This window comes from Alosa sapidissima, chromosome 13 (assembly GCF_018492685.1).
Source record: "Alosa sapidissima isolate fAloSap1 chromosome 13, fAloSap1.pri, whole genome shotgun sequence".
NCBI lineage: Eukaryota > Metazoa > Chordata > Actinopteri > Clupeiformes > Clupeidae > Alosa > Alosa sapidissima.
Window position 1 is genome coordinate 28,561,764 of NC_055969.1, and position 14,346 is coordinate 28,576,109.

Below are 14,346 nucleotides of genomic sequence, written 5' to 3' on the forward strand. Positions count from 1 at the left end.
AGTGCAGTAGAAGAGGGGTTTAGTAGATTAAGTGGCAAGGGCTGCATAAGAAAGGTGGGGGAGGATTGGGATTGGGGGGGGGGGGCACCAACAAGGAGCACCCAAGAGCAACATATAGGATGCTTGGATTTTATAGACCCTTGTTGTGTAGTAGCACAATGTCTTCTACTGTATTTAATTCATCGGTTATTTTTTAAATTATGGATTTGTTGTACTTGGTTTAGTCCTGCCCACTGCCACTCCAGCCCTCGGCTGATATACTTGGCCCCCATCTGCTTCATCCCAACTTTACTAAATCTTTAACATGCATGATTACTGCTGAAGTACACCTTGTCTTCTTATATATACTATAGAGGTAAAGCTGTACTTTTAATATAAACCTATTTGTAATTAACTTTACTCTCAAAATCAGTGGTTAATGAATCTTGATCTAACACACAATTGCTGCTAATTTATTTGCAAAGCGGACCTAATTGTTGTCATGGAACTTCAGAATACCTGAAGAAATCTATCTACAGACAATGACCTTAAGCCACTGACTCATGAACCATGAGTGAATAAAGTAATGTGTAAAAGTTTTTTGCAACAAGACCTACCAATGCCCAGTTAACAAAATGATTTCTTATCACACTGGTTATGACAGCTGAATTACCTGTACATAGCAGTGTACATGTAGCTGTAATGACTCCAAATATGTTTTAACACTTTAGTCGATATGTAAATTATATGGCCCCAGCCGTGGCGCACCTGCACCATACACCGGCGACCCGGGTTCGATTCCCGCCCCGTGGTCCTTTCCGGATCCCACCCCGATTCTCTCTCCCACTCACTTCCTGTCATTCTCTACTATCCTGTCAATTAAAGGCATAAAAGGCCAAAAAAATATACTTTAAAAACAAAAATGTAAATTATATAATTGATAGTCTTTTATTTTCTATACAGATGTCTATTGCTGTTAAACTTTAAATGAACAGGAAAAAATATATTGACAACCTGCCTCTTGGTGCGACTGATCACCATGTAAGCTGATAATGAATGTATGTAAAGATTGCACAGTTAAACTTAGAGCCATAATTGTGATTTGGGGTGTATGGTTGGCTACACATATCCAAAGTGACACAATTCATAAGCACTGGTATACTGTAAAAAATATATATATGATATATATAAGAAATATTTCCTTAGCCAGTGTGGCTAAGGAAATGTATTCACAGACATTTAAGAACTGTGTATTTTCATAAATTGCTATAACCAAAAACTATTTGGTTTTAGATCTTCTAAAAAGTTATTAAGAATTTAGCAGAGTTGGTACTTATAGTATACACTGTGAATTGTTGTCAGACTGTATGAGTTTGTGATGGTGCATATCTGTGTACATTAGTTATGATTATAAGTCATTGTATGTCATAAATACCCATTTAATGGAAAACCTAAAGATAGAAAAAAGATGGAGAAAAGAGCCATTGACAAACCATCATGTTGCCTTACCGTGAACAAGATGTCTCATGACTATACAAATCTTTTTTTGGTTAAGATGTACTGTATATTATAGATATCAACCTTTGCTATAGGTTATGTGATGGCGAAATTGTTAAATAGATTATTGGAGTGGGGAGAAACTGCTTTTACTGTGATTAACCATAACTGCAACATACTTAAAATCCATCTTATCTAATGTTTTCACTAATCATTTCCTTCAATCCACTCAATGGGAGTAAATAAATGTAATATATGACAGTTCTCAGTTACAGCCTCAGTTATGAATAAAACCTTACTTAACCAGTGGAGTACAACCATGTGTAATCTAAAATGGTCACGGACAACAAGATACACACAATATTGCCTAGTGTATACAGACAAATTGAGGATGAGTTTTCTTTTTCTTTCACATATGATTTCAAATGGATGCTTTATGAAACCAGCAGCATCTGCTGGTACCAGTGGACTGACAGATTGAAAGATATGTGTCCAATCAACCAATCTGAGATGTTGGATTCGTGGAGCATGTTACAGTTATGTTGGTGATGTACTGTTTTTAAAGATGGACTAACAGCTGGGTGTGAATCGTGCTGAAAATTCTTGGAATGTGTTTAACTATATTGTGTAAAACACTTTGTGTAGATATTTCTTTAACACTACTGCCTTTATGTGTTGATCGGTATGGTGAACCCATACCCAATGTAATGGTGACTATCGTCGTGAGTGCTGCTTAGTCCAAATTTATGAGAGTCCATCTTGTAATCAGAGATAGAATGACATAAACTCAACATAAATGTATTTCTTTTTGCTTTTGCTTTTTTTTTTTAAATCACACTCTGTTTCCAATTCTGTGCAATGTTTAGTTCTGTTCTATGTGGCATGATGTATGTTCTTAAACAGAATTAAAAATAAAATCTATTCCATTTGTGCTTTGAATGTTGTTGAGCCCTCCTGGTGACATTGGTGGAAGAAAAATAATGACCACAAATTAGTAATGCTTGGCCATGAGTTAGTGTGACTACAAGGTCATTAAGTGTGATGAGTAGTGAAGTCAAGGGAATGAAATGATATCCCTGAATCTCTTGGAGTTAAGTAGTGTCATTTGCAAGGCACATTTTGCTGAATAAATAAAATGTATCAGTTTGAAACTCAGTATATGTGGATAATGGTTAAATTGATCGTCATTATTTAGCTTAATGTCATTATTTTGCTTTACATAATGCTATTATGACCACACTTTACTGAGTTTGAATAGTTCAGGTCATGAGTATGGTATCATGCATCCCACTCATCGCAGATAACCTTGCAGGTGTAACAACTAGGTTATGTGTCTGTAGCCTATTCGTAGCTGCCCATGTGTGCGTTTTTAGCGAATATGACCAATGCCATGGAACAGGTAGGGGAGACCGGGTATGGTTGTAACATGGCATGAGTTGTAACACCACCATTTCCACAAAGCAGGAATAAGATGTTAGACATACAGTATATATAATTTGCACAATGATACACGAAAACATACCTTCAGCTGGTTTACGATAGTAATTCAGCTGGTTTTTCTCATACCACCTAAAGCTGGTCGTTTTAGTTGGTGTTGCTGGTCTACATTGCTGGTTTAACTGGCCATGCCAGCTAATGTTGGTCATTCTAGCAAACCAGCATGACCATCTTACACCAGCAATGTCAAGCTTGACAGGCTGGTCACCAGCATGACCATCTTGCACCAGCTGTATTCCACACAACAGGCTGGTCACACCAGCATGACCAGCTTCCTCAGATAGCATATCTGCCAGCATATCCAGCTGGTGGACCAACCAGCTACACTAGCATAGACCAGCAAGAGATGAAAGAAAACCAGCAAAAACCAGCTACCAGCATAAGCTGGTTTTATTAGCTGTTTTTTGCAACAAGACTTACTAATGCCCAGTTCACAAAATGCTTTCTTATCACACTGGTTATTATGACAGCTGAATTACCTCTACATAGCAGTGTACATGTATAAGTATATATATATATATAAGTATAAGTATATATACTTTTTTGATCCCGTGAGGGAAATTTGGTAGCTGTACTGACTCCAAATATGTTTCATTACTTTAGTCAATATGTAAATTATATGTCTATTGCTGTTAAACTTTAAATGAACAGGAAAAAAATATATTGACAACCAGCCTCTTGGTGCGACTGATCACCATGTAAGCTGATAATGAATGTATGTAAAGATTGCACAGTTAAACTTAGAGCCATAATTGTGATTTGGGGTGTATGGTTGGCTACGCATATCCAAAGTGACACAATTCATAAGCACTGGTCACACCAGCATGACCAGCTTCCTCAGATGGTCACGCCAGCATATCCATCTGGTGGCCCAACCAGCTACACTAGCAAAGACCAGCAAGAGATGAAAGAAAACCAGCAAAGACCAGCTACCAGCATAGGCTGGTTTCTAGCTGTTTTTTTTAGCAGGGTGTAAACCATGTCAACCTAGCAACCAGCATAGCAACCGAGATGATTACCCTAGCAACCAGCATAGCAACCATTTTATTTGGCATAGCAACCACCATATGTACCCTAGCAACACCCTCACAAGTACCTTAGTAATATTAATACAAATCACTTTCCATTCAACTTTCTCTCCATCTATTTCCTTCCAACCATTCATTTATCCATTAAACTATCTGTCTATCAACATCCATTAAACTATCTACCAGAGGTGGACCAAGTACACAATTCCTTACAGTTTTTTTTCAACTGCTTACACACTAAATCTTTGCTTGTCACACAATTTTCTAAACAGGTCTTCCAAACACCATAGTCCCACACCAAATCTGCAAAACCATACACTAATTCTCAGTGTTTGACTCAGTTTTCAATATCCTGAAACACATTTTGCAAAACACCACACAATTTTCTATGTAACACATAACAAATCTAACAGGAAGTAACTTGATTTCAGTTTTCAAACACAACCTATCAAAATTGTATTCGCCACTTATTCACTCTCAGTCCTCAATGTACAAACACTCATTACTTAACTGAACACCATCCGACGATCATTGCCTTAGGCCTATGAATACATACTCTATATATAATTTTTAAAACTCCATGTAGGTGGTCATTGTATTTTGCTTCTTTTTTCTTGTTGGCTGTAAAATACTGTATTCACAACAACAAATTATTTGGGAAAAATCACTCTATTTTTGGTTTCGATATTGCTTATGTTTACTGTGTATTTCAACTTCTCTCTGTAGATGACTTTCATTCTTGTATGGAAATATTGTTACAAATGCTTGGCTCAAATGAGAACATAAGGGAGGTCCACACGTAGGTAACAATAAATAAAGAATGTTTATTAAATTATTAGATAAATGTCAGTATAGTGAGTAGAAAAGCAAAATGTAGTGCAAATGTATGTCTAGGGGTAAATGGGTCAAAGAAACAAACAACGACGGAGGAACGAAGAGGGAGCCCGTCTGCCCCATGGAGCAAGGAGCAACACCACACACCTGCGCATCTCCAGCCACCCAGCTGCAACACATAGATAGACAGACAGCGGTAGAAAAGGGATGGGGCTGGTGCAGAGTGCAGACCCGACAATATAGAAGAGCTTTAGGTTTTGAGCAACAGTGTGTACATGATATATCCATAATGTCATCTTATGACAAAAGTGTTTATAATGTGAGGCGAATGTTTGCTTTAGAGATGTGTTCTCTTCTTTTCCATTCATCATAATGATTTAGGCCCTTTTTTGTTCAGTGTTACACTTACTACAGACAGTACATACATAAGTATGTTGTGAAATATTTGAGAATATTGTTTTTATACTCAGAACACATGCAGAACACACCTGCATCCTTTCTTCTGTTTAGGTCTGGCCACGGCACCTCATCCACATCACAAGCATTATGCTAAAGCTCTGATTGCTAATTGTAAAACTGTGTGACAGGTGTTTGCCCATGTGATGAGTCAGTGTGCATAGTAGGGCAATTACTGTAATTCAGATAGATAAAGTATCTATCTATCATATCATTCAACTTTCTCTCCATCCTTCTACTTCCAACCATTTATTTATCCATTAAATGATCTGCCTATCTACATCCATTAAACACATACATTTAAAGGAGAATTCCGGTGTGATATTGACCTAAAGTGTGTTGAAACATGATACCGAGTGTGAACGTATGTCTCATAGCTCACCTCGGCTTGTCCCCTGTACTCAGAAATCTGCCGCTAGTTAGCCAATGCTACCAACAGGGTTTCGTTGTGGTGCCTCGGGCATCGGCCTAGCCATGAAAATAAATCACTGTTTTACAACATTTACGAGGCTCAAAGTAGCTCCATACTTCATTGGTAGACTTCCGAGGGCCTTGACATTTAAAACGAGTCATGGAGAACTTTGAAAAAGCACTGGTAGTTTATTTACAAGACGATTTATACAGACAGTACCTTAAGGAATTTTACCGTTCGACGCCATCTTGAATTTAGTCACGATAAGTCGAGCGACGAGTACGAACAAACAGGTATGATAAGGGATCAGATTCCAAAAATAATTCAGTGGAAATGCATGGATTCCAGTTGCTGCTACTAGAAGCAATTGAATCCATGCATTTGGAACTGAGCAACTGCAACTGAATCCATGCATTTCCACGGAATTAGTTTTGGAATCTGACCCCTTATCATACCTGTTTGTTCGTACTCGTCGCTCTACTTATCGTGACTAAATTCAAGATGGCGTCGAATGGTAAAATTCCTTAAGGTACTGTCTGTATAAATCGTCTTGTAAATAATCTACCAGTGCTTTTTCAAAGTTCTCCATGTCCACAACGAAACCCTGTTGGTAGCATTGGCTAACTAGCGCCAGATTTCTGAGTGCAGGGGACAAGCTGAGGTGAGCTATGAGAGATACATTCACACTTGGTATCCTGTTTCAAGCCACTTTAGGTCAAAATCACACCGGAATTATCCTTTAACTATTTGTCTATCAAAATCCATTAAACCATGTCAACCTAGCAACCAAGATGATTACCCTAGCAACAACCTAGCAACCACCACTATCATGTCAACCTAGCAACCCCCATAGCAAAGAGCAAGTAAGTAAATATGTTTTACAGACCTGGCGCTGGGGGGGGTGCAGAAGGGGGCGGTGCCCCCTCAAATAAAATCTGTGCCCCCTCTATTGTGACCACCATACAGGCTATACGTTTCTATTTTGTTGTTCGCGTAGATATGGTCTTCTTTCATTAGTTAGGCTACATGCAGCGGCATAAAATTCACACAGCCTCTCCTTGCCCCGCTCTCACACACACGCCTCATAAGCAGGGGGAGCGGGGGTTCGGTCGCTCCGGGCCCATGGCTGCCACGACGGCAAAGGCGCCCCACCTTTCGCCAAATCTCTTGCTGAATTTTTGTATATAATCATGCTTATTATTTGTAGGCCTACTGATTGCTGGGAGGGGGGTGCTACTAAAGATGCCGCTGGTCCAGTGCGCTCACAATGGGAGCTCGTATGTCATGCCTATACGATGTAAATTAAATTGCCCGCAACAGGCACTCTCCCTCTCACGCTACACGGTTTACTGAAGTAACTAGGCTACAGGCTGCATTTATTACAGAAAATCAAGCGACATAGCAAGTACGCCTAGTCTACACTATTTAGAGACAGGAGCTTAAGTTCACTGCGACAACAGCTGTCACTAGTTCACATCGTCGTAGGCTGCGCCAATGCACAGATTAAACGGTAAAAAAAAAGTTATAGCCTAATAGCCTGCTCTGGAAACCTCTACCCTTTTGGATGTGTTAGAGCTGTAGGTGCACTAGTTGTTAGCGATTGACCAGGTTACAGGTCACAGGCAAGTGAACTCGAAGGAACGCTGGAAGTACAGTATGGGCTCTGTGCATAGCTTACTTAAAAACCTGTTAGTTCGTTGACTGCTGAATTGATGCATTAAACGTTAAAATATACCCATAGGGGGGCTTGTGCCCCAGTGCAGCTCTAGGTCTAGTGACGCCCCTGGAAGTTGGGATTAGCCAAGAGCTGCGATGACTTGCAACTACGACAGAGATGTGAGCAGAGGTCAGTTTTCCTCCAGCTGCCATTGGCTGAATGTGTTCTCCGCCCAATGCACTAGGGCCTAACTCTTGAGGACAAACCCCAAGAATTGATCAACTTTTACGTGTGAACAATCAGTGAAAATCACACAGCAGACGTGTACGTGTGGTAGTAGGAAAGGGTAGAAATGCAGATGTTTCTCTCTCGAATGCACAGGCCATGTCTGGCTAGGAGCTCAAATTATTGGAATGTAATTGATTTCACGGCCAGATTCTACCGGCCTAGCGGTGAGTGTTGCGCACTATGAAAACACTGTCGTCTCTTCGCTGGTTCTGATCTACTGAGACAAGAAGCTTTCGCTACTGTTATTTTAATATTACTTGTTTTTGAATGTTTTGGGCCGTGCACCTTGTTGAACAGCGGCCCTTCAAAACAGGTGTCCGTCCCTCATTTTGCTTCGACATAGTATTAGAAAAGGAATCCATGACCTTTTACTGACCAGAGCCTATGTTTTAATCAGTGTAGCACACTTTAATTCGATACTAAGTCTAGTATATCTTTAAACTGTATGAATACAAATCAAAGAGGAGTAGAGAGAATACTATGATTTCTTTTCAACCTAATAGCCTAAGGCAGTGGTCCCCAAACTACGGCCCGCCACCTCATTTTGGGTGCCCCCCCAAAACATGTCTGTGGTATATAGCATCTGGCCCGCACGGGAGTACAGTACGACATCGTCAAACTATAACCTCAGTAATTTCCCCAATTCATTCTCTATAGCGAGTCACATTCTCTATAGCAATACACATGTAATACTCTTTTTGTCCACTGGTGGTTGTTTTGGCGCTGTTTCGCGTTTGCCACCGAAAACGGAATGAACCTACCTGCAAACAATGTAAGAGGCCTATGCTGACTGCATCAGTGCTCAAAATATTCTAAAAGTTGATCAATTAATTGTTAATAACTAACTAACTTCTATTCAAGTCATATTTCTGGGACTTTCTGGGATAATTATTTCTATTTTTTATTTACTCTTCAAATGTTCATACAAATTCACAAAGTTCTCATCAGGTGAGTGAAAGTTAGAATGGTGGTCATTTCAGATGTTTTTGCCAGCACTTCATAAAACTCTCATAGTTTGAGAACTTTATTTGTAGGATATTGCTTGTTCACAACTTGAGCTGTGTATGCAAAGACACTGCTAATACTTTTGGGAATGCTAAAGTCTTTTTATTAGTATTATTTCATTTGAACTACATTTTACATGGTATGATGGCAATATAAACACAGCTAACAATGGTATTACAACAGTCTACCTTAGTTGAATATTCCATTACATTTAATCATTGGCTACAAGGATTAAATGTACCGGTAATGGAATATTCAACTAAGGTAGACTGTTGTTGTTCACAGCACTAAGCTATTTATGGTTACTGATATACTCCGAGTCTCTGGCCCTCTCTTAGAGCCAGGCATACTGTGCTGGACCTCGGAAGAAAAAGTTTGGGGACCACTGGCCTAAGGTATCCTTTCATTGATCTACTACTATAAAAAAGTTTTTGTGTGAGTATCTTGAGTAGCTTCAATATGGGTTGAATAGCTTCTTTTAATCATCCTCTTTTTCACTTAATATTCTTCTAGCCTGGCGAGCCAGACCCACATTAAAATGTAGGGTCTGGGCACTCACCTTTCGCAGTGCTCAGTCCGAGGGGCGGGATAATCAGTTGTCTTTCAAATTCCCTCTGCACGCAATAGGACGCAATAGTATATTTGTTTTTCAAGTAGCAGGGAATTCAAGCCAAACCGTTGCAACTCTGCCATCAATCATTATGTTAAGCCCACCAAACGACTCTATACACGATTTCAAAGGCCTGATTAAGTTTCGATTTCTGGAGCTCACAAGCCAACGGAGAGTTGCTAGACTAGCCCGGGCAGCAAATGTAATTTGCTGCCGCTAGGGGCGCGTCTAGATTTCTAGGCTAATGTTCTTCAGTTTTAACTTAGCAATGTGCTATCTAAACGTTGCGTCTTATCCGTACTATCTCACCTATGCCGTAAAATAGGGCCCAACCATCAAAACCCACCCATATAATCTGTGTTGTCATCACATCCTGTGAAGGCATTTGAGACACACACACACACACACACACACACACACACCTCCCTTTTGATGCTGTAAAAACATTTTTCTACCATGCTGGATGGTTTTCCATCAAGACAGGCACACTTCTAGCGAATGTATCAAAGGTAGCAAATGGAACACTATTGCGAGATGAACGAGGAATCACCCTGTTCCCACTGTTCACCCTCACCCACCCCACAGCATGGAGGACTTACATCACTCTAAGATCAATTCAGGACAGTCTAAAGTGATAACAGTGTGCTATTAGGCCACTGGGCTTTTCTCAGGATTAACTGATAATAATAGCAGGAGTATTCCCTTACGGTGTCACCGTGTGACGTAAACCCCTTTAACTCCCTCTTGGTGCAGGTGCATTATGTCAGAAGTCTGCAGCAGTGAACCACACATTCTCTGATCTCCCGGAGATGCCTAAGTGCCACTTCAGTCCTGAGCCGTACCAGGTGAACTCTCCCCTTTTCAGTAAGAGTTCTGGCCTGATGCACACAGTGTGCTGCTGTCATGCAGTTGCATCATCCCTGCCATTCCATTCCTCTCCCTTATAGGGCATGTCTGCCAAGCAGATGATGCATATCAGGCAACAGAACTGCAACCCCATGACTATGAAGGTGACCTCATACAAAAAGCCAGTGTTTATCCATCAGGGCCACATGCAGTGGCTGTGGGATGTGGATGGTAGGCGTTACTTGGACCTCTTTGCTGGAGTGGCCACAGTCAGTGTCGGTCACTGTCATCCGTAAGAGTTCTTTACTTTTGAGATGTATGATTATAACTGATTTATTATAGGCCTATATACATACATACCACCCTGGAATTACGTATTGCACACCATAATACATAATACCACCCTAGAATTATGTAATTTTGGAATGTTTATCTTTTTGTATCAACCTCTCCTACAGGTGATCTTTAGTTGTTGAAAATTGGCATTGGCATTGACATTGGCACCTGTGACCTCCTGTACTGGTTTGATATAACAGGCAGAGAAAGGATAGAAGTGACATTTCTTCATTCAGTTTTCATGTCTGCCCAGGAAGGTGACAGCTGCAGCAGAGAAACAATTAAGACGCCTTTGGCACACAACGAACATCTACGTTTACCCTACCATCCATGAATACATAGAGAAGTTAGTGGCTCTTCTTCCTGAACCACTGAAGGTACAAAGGAAGACCTTATGGCTTGCATAGAGACTTTTGGAGATTTTGTGCTTTTAGATGCTCTTGGATATACATGCTGAAGCCGGGTTCACATTGTATGCGGCATGCGCTGCGGTCATCGCTTGGTTTGTCTTGGTTGAGGTAATGTCCCAAAGATTTTTGTTGTGCTTGCCGCTGGGCTCTGCAAAATACCTTTGATTTACAGCATGATGATTTACATGGTAAACTCCGTCCGTGGCACGCGCAAGAGTGGCGAAGCGGCAAGATGCCACTCACGCTGTGCTTTACTCAACGCTTTACTCAACGCTTTGCTCAGCGCAGCGGCAGGCCAGTGGTTGCGCGGGCAAGCCATTGAAAATAATGGGTTTCATAGCACAGCGCTGCCGCTTGCCCGTGCAATGTGAACCTGGCTTTAATCTCTGGAGAATGGGTTTCCCTTTTCAGAGCTGTAGAGAATTCCACTGTTTTCTATTTAGCAATACAAATTGTTTGGGAGGGCAGTTTCAAAGTCCACAAGCACACACTGACTATCGTAATAGATTAGGAAGTATAATTTCTATGATATATTCTCTCTGTCTCAAGGTGGTGTACCTGACAAATAGTGGTTCAGAGGCCAATGATTTGGCCATGCTTATGGCACGTCTACACACTGGCAACTTTGACATTATTACCTTCAGGTATACCCAAGTCTTGCTCACCCAAATGCAACTTTCATTGTTTCATAAATCAATTAAATTTGGTAATTGTTATTTTAAAGCATTTGCAGAGTATTGTCATCACCCTTTCTTATATTACTTAATATGAGGTAGAAGTAATATTTAATCCACTAAACAAACTAAAACCAAAGTAATAGTAATAATAATAATAATAATAATAATAATAATATAAGATGTATTTGTATAGCACCTAAGTAATATTCACACCATTTTATTTACATCCCCAAATCAGAAAAAGGTGGGACATTGTGTAAAATGCAAATAAAAACAAAATATGATAATATACAGGTCTAGTAAATCCATATTTAGCAGTAAAAAGGACAACATATCAAAATGTTGAAAATGAACATTTGGACTATTTCATGGAAAATATATGGTCATTTTGAATTTGATGCCAGCAACATGTTTCAAAAAAAGTTGGGACAGGGAATGTTTACCACTGTGCTGCCTCACCTCTTCATTTAACAACATTCTGTAAATGTTTATGAACTGAGGAGACCTTGAGGAGTTTTGAGAATGAAATGTTGTCCCATTACTCCTCGATAAAGGATTTCAATTGCTCAACAGTATGGGGTATTCTTAGTCATGTTTTTCATTCCATGATGCACCTAATTTGACAATTCTGGTTCGCAGACAGGCCATTGTAGCACCTAGACTCTTCTTCTATGGAGAAATGCTGTTTAAATATGTGCAGAATTCATTTTTCACATTGTTTTCCTGAAATATTCAAGGTCTTCCCTGGACAAGATAGTGCCTGGATGGCAGTATATGTTGCTCAAAACTTGTATACGTCATTCAGAATTGATTGTGCTTTGCCAAATGTGGAAGATGCCCATGCTGTAGGCATTAATGCTCCTCCACACTGTCATAGATGCTCAAACTGAGCATTAAAACAATTTGGATAGGTTGGATACTTGGATAGGCCTGCCCTCTCCTCTTTAGCCCAGATGAGTCCATTATTTCCAAATTGCACATTTTGATTGGTCTAACCACAGGATCTTTTTCCATCTAACTTCAGTTCATTTTAAACAAGCTCAGGCCCAGATACGACGGTGGTATTTTCTGTATCATGTCTCAATACAATTTTGGCTGTTTTTGCTGTTACAAATTTGGCTGCAGTTTTTCAAACTGTGCACAGAGACAATGGTTATCAGAGGTTTTCCTGAGCCCATACAATGACTGGTTTTGATGCAGTGCTCTGTTGAGATCGAAATGTTGCCTTTTCAAAATAAATAAAGTATCTCTCGGAGCCCATACAGTGTGCAGACCATCTCCTCTCTCTGACACATTTTGTCTGGCACCTGTTACCACATATTTTGGATGTGCGCACCCGTCTCTACAAATACGGTTTTGATGCAGTGAGGTCCAAAAGACCGCGGCCATCCAATGTCCTGTAGATGATGAACTTCTCAAATACTTTCAAATTACTTAAACAATTTCATGTTAAGAAGCATTAAAATGACATTGTTTCATCATTTGTGCACACAGGTTTACACAGAGTAATGAATACCTCTACATATTTACTCCCTGCCTCTCTGGGAGGCTCTTTTTCATACCCAATCGTGTTTCCAGTTTCCCTAATTAGTTGTGAAACATTCCTCCTTTTATTTTCTTTATCATTACACACGCAGCATTTTGTTGCCCCCGTCCCAACTTGTAACATGTTGCTGGTATCAAATTCAAAATGAACATATATTTTCCATGAAATAGTCAAAATTGTCATTTTCGACATGTGTCCTTTTTGCAACTAAATATAAGTTAAAGAGATTTGAAGATTATTACATTCTGTTTTTATTAATATTTTACACAACGTCCCAACTTTTTCGGACTTGGGGTTGTATTTGTGCATGTTTTCTGCAGAGGTTCATATCACGGTGGTAGCCCACAGACTATGGGACTAACGTCAAACACAGCATACAAGTATCCTGTTGCCTCTGGACTCGGTTGTCATAATGTACGTATCAGACTGAGTGGTTTATCTCTGTCAAGCTTTTCCTGTGTTTAATCTCTTCCATAATCCTCTATCTGTTCATGTCCTTTAGCCACAGGACTTGGCAGCAGCAGACTACCAATATCAGACTTTTTAACACATGCAGTTGCAATTTATTGTCATGCAAATGTAAAATAAAAGCAGTAAAACCCAATGCCTGATAAAGGTAGATGATAAAGGTAGATTAATCCCATGTGTAAATAGCAGTGGTTTATGATGGGTCTCTCTTTATTGTCCATTTACACTGTTTACTTTTGCCTTTCATTGTAAGGTAAGGTAAAACTGAAATTGTTGTAATGTACACATGTATTAAATATATGAAAATATTTCCATGAAATTCATACATATATATATGCATATTTCGTTTATTCTCTTCTGTTGTCCTATCTGTCTCTTCTGCCGATAGACCATGTGTCCTGATGTGTTCAGAGGCCCCTGGGGAGGCAGTCACTGTAGGGACTCCCCCATCCAGACCTATCGGCAATGTAGCTGCCCCTCAGGTATGTCAAACACAAACACTTCAGAAGAGGACATGCACTGAAGCACATGCACCATTCTTTACTAATATGAAGTTAGGATTTTGCATACCTAGGACTACACTAAACACATTACTGATCACAGTATACAAAGGAATTTCCCCTTAGCATCTAAGAATAATCGAAGGCATGTTCTGTATGTCCGAATTTATGTACCGTATGTGAAAATGCCAAACTTCAGAGACCCAATGTAGTACTCTCATATGCCAAATTTTGAAGGCTTGCAGAATAAAGCACCACCATTAGATTGAAGCCAGGAATAGACAATTCACTAAAGTACAA

At 39.8% G+C, this 14,346-nt stretch overlaps 1 protein-coding gene across 1 annotated transcript in view; it reads left to right on the top strand.

Annotated features, from left to right (window-relative positions):
* Window positions 1–7,586: 7,586 nt before the first annotated feature.
* Window positions 7,587–14,346, top strand: part of agxt2 (alanine--glyoxylate aminotransferase 2) — a 28,661-nt gene continuing 21,901 nt past the window's right edge. Inside the window, exons 1-7 of the mRNA XM_042059073.1 lie at window positions 7,587–7,812; window positions 10,017–10,108; window positions 10,211–10,401; window positions 10,699–10,822; window positions 11,405–11,499; window positions 13,399–13,492; window positions 13,935–14,028. Coding sequence (XP_041915007.1) covers window positions 7,713–7,812; window positions 10,017–10,108; window positions 10,211–10,401; window positions 10,699–10,822; window positions 11,405–11,499; window positions 13,399–13,492; window positions 13,935–14,028 — 790 coding nt within the window. The 5' untranslated portion in view covers window positions 7,587–7,712. The remainder of the gene's footprint in view (window positions 7,813–10,016; window positions 10,109–10,210; window positions 10,402–10,698; window positions 10,823–11,404; window positions 11,500–13,398; window positions 13,493–13,934; window positions 14,029–14,346) is intronic.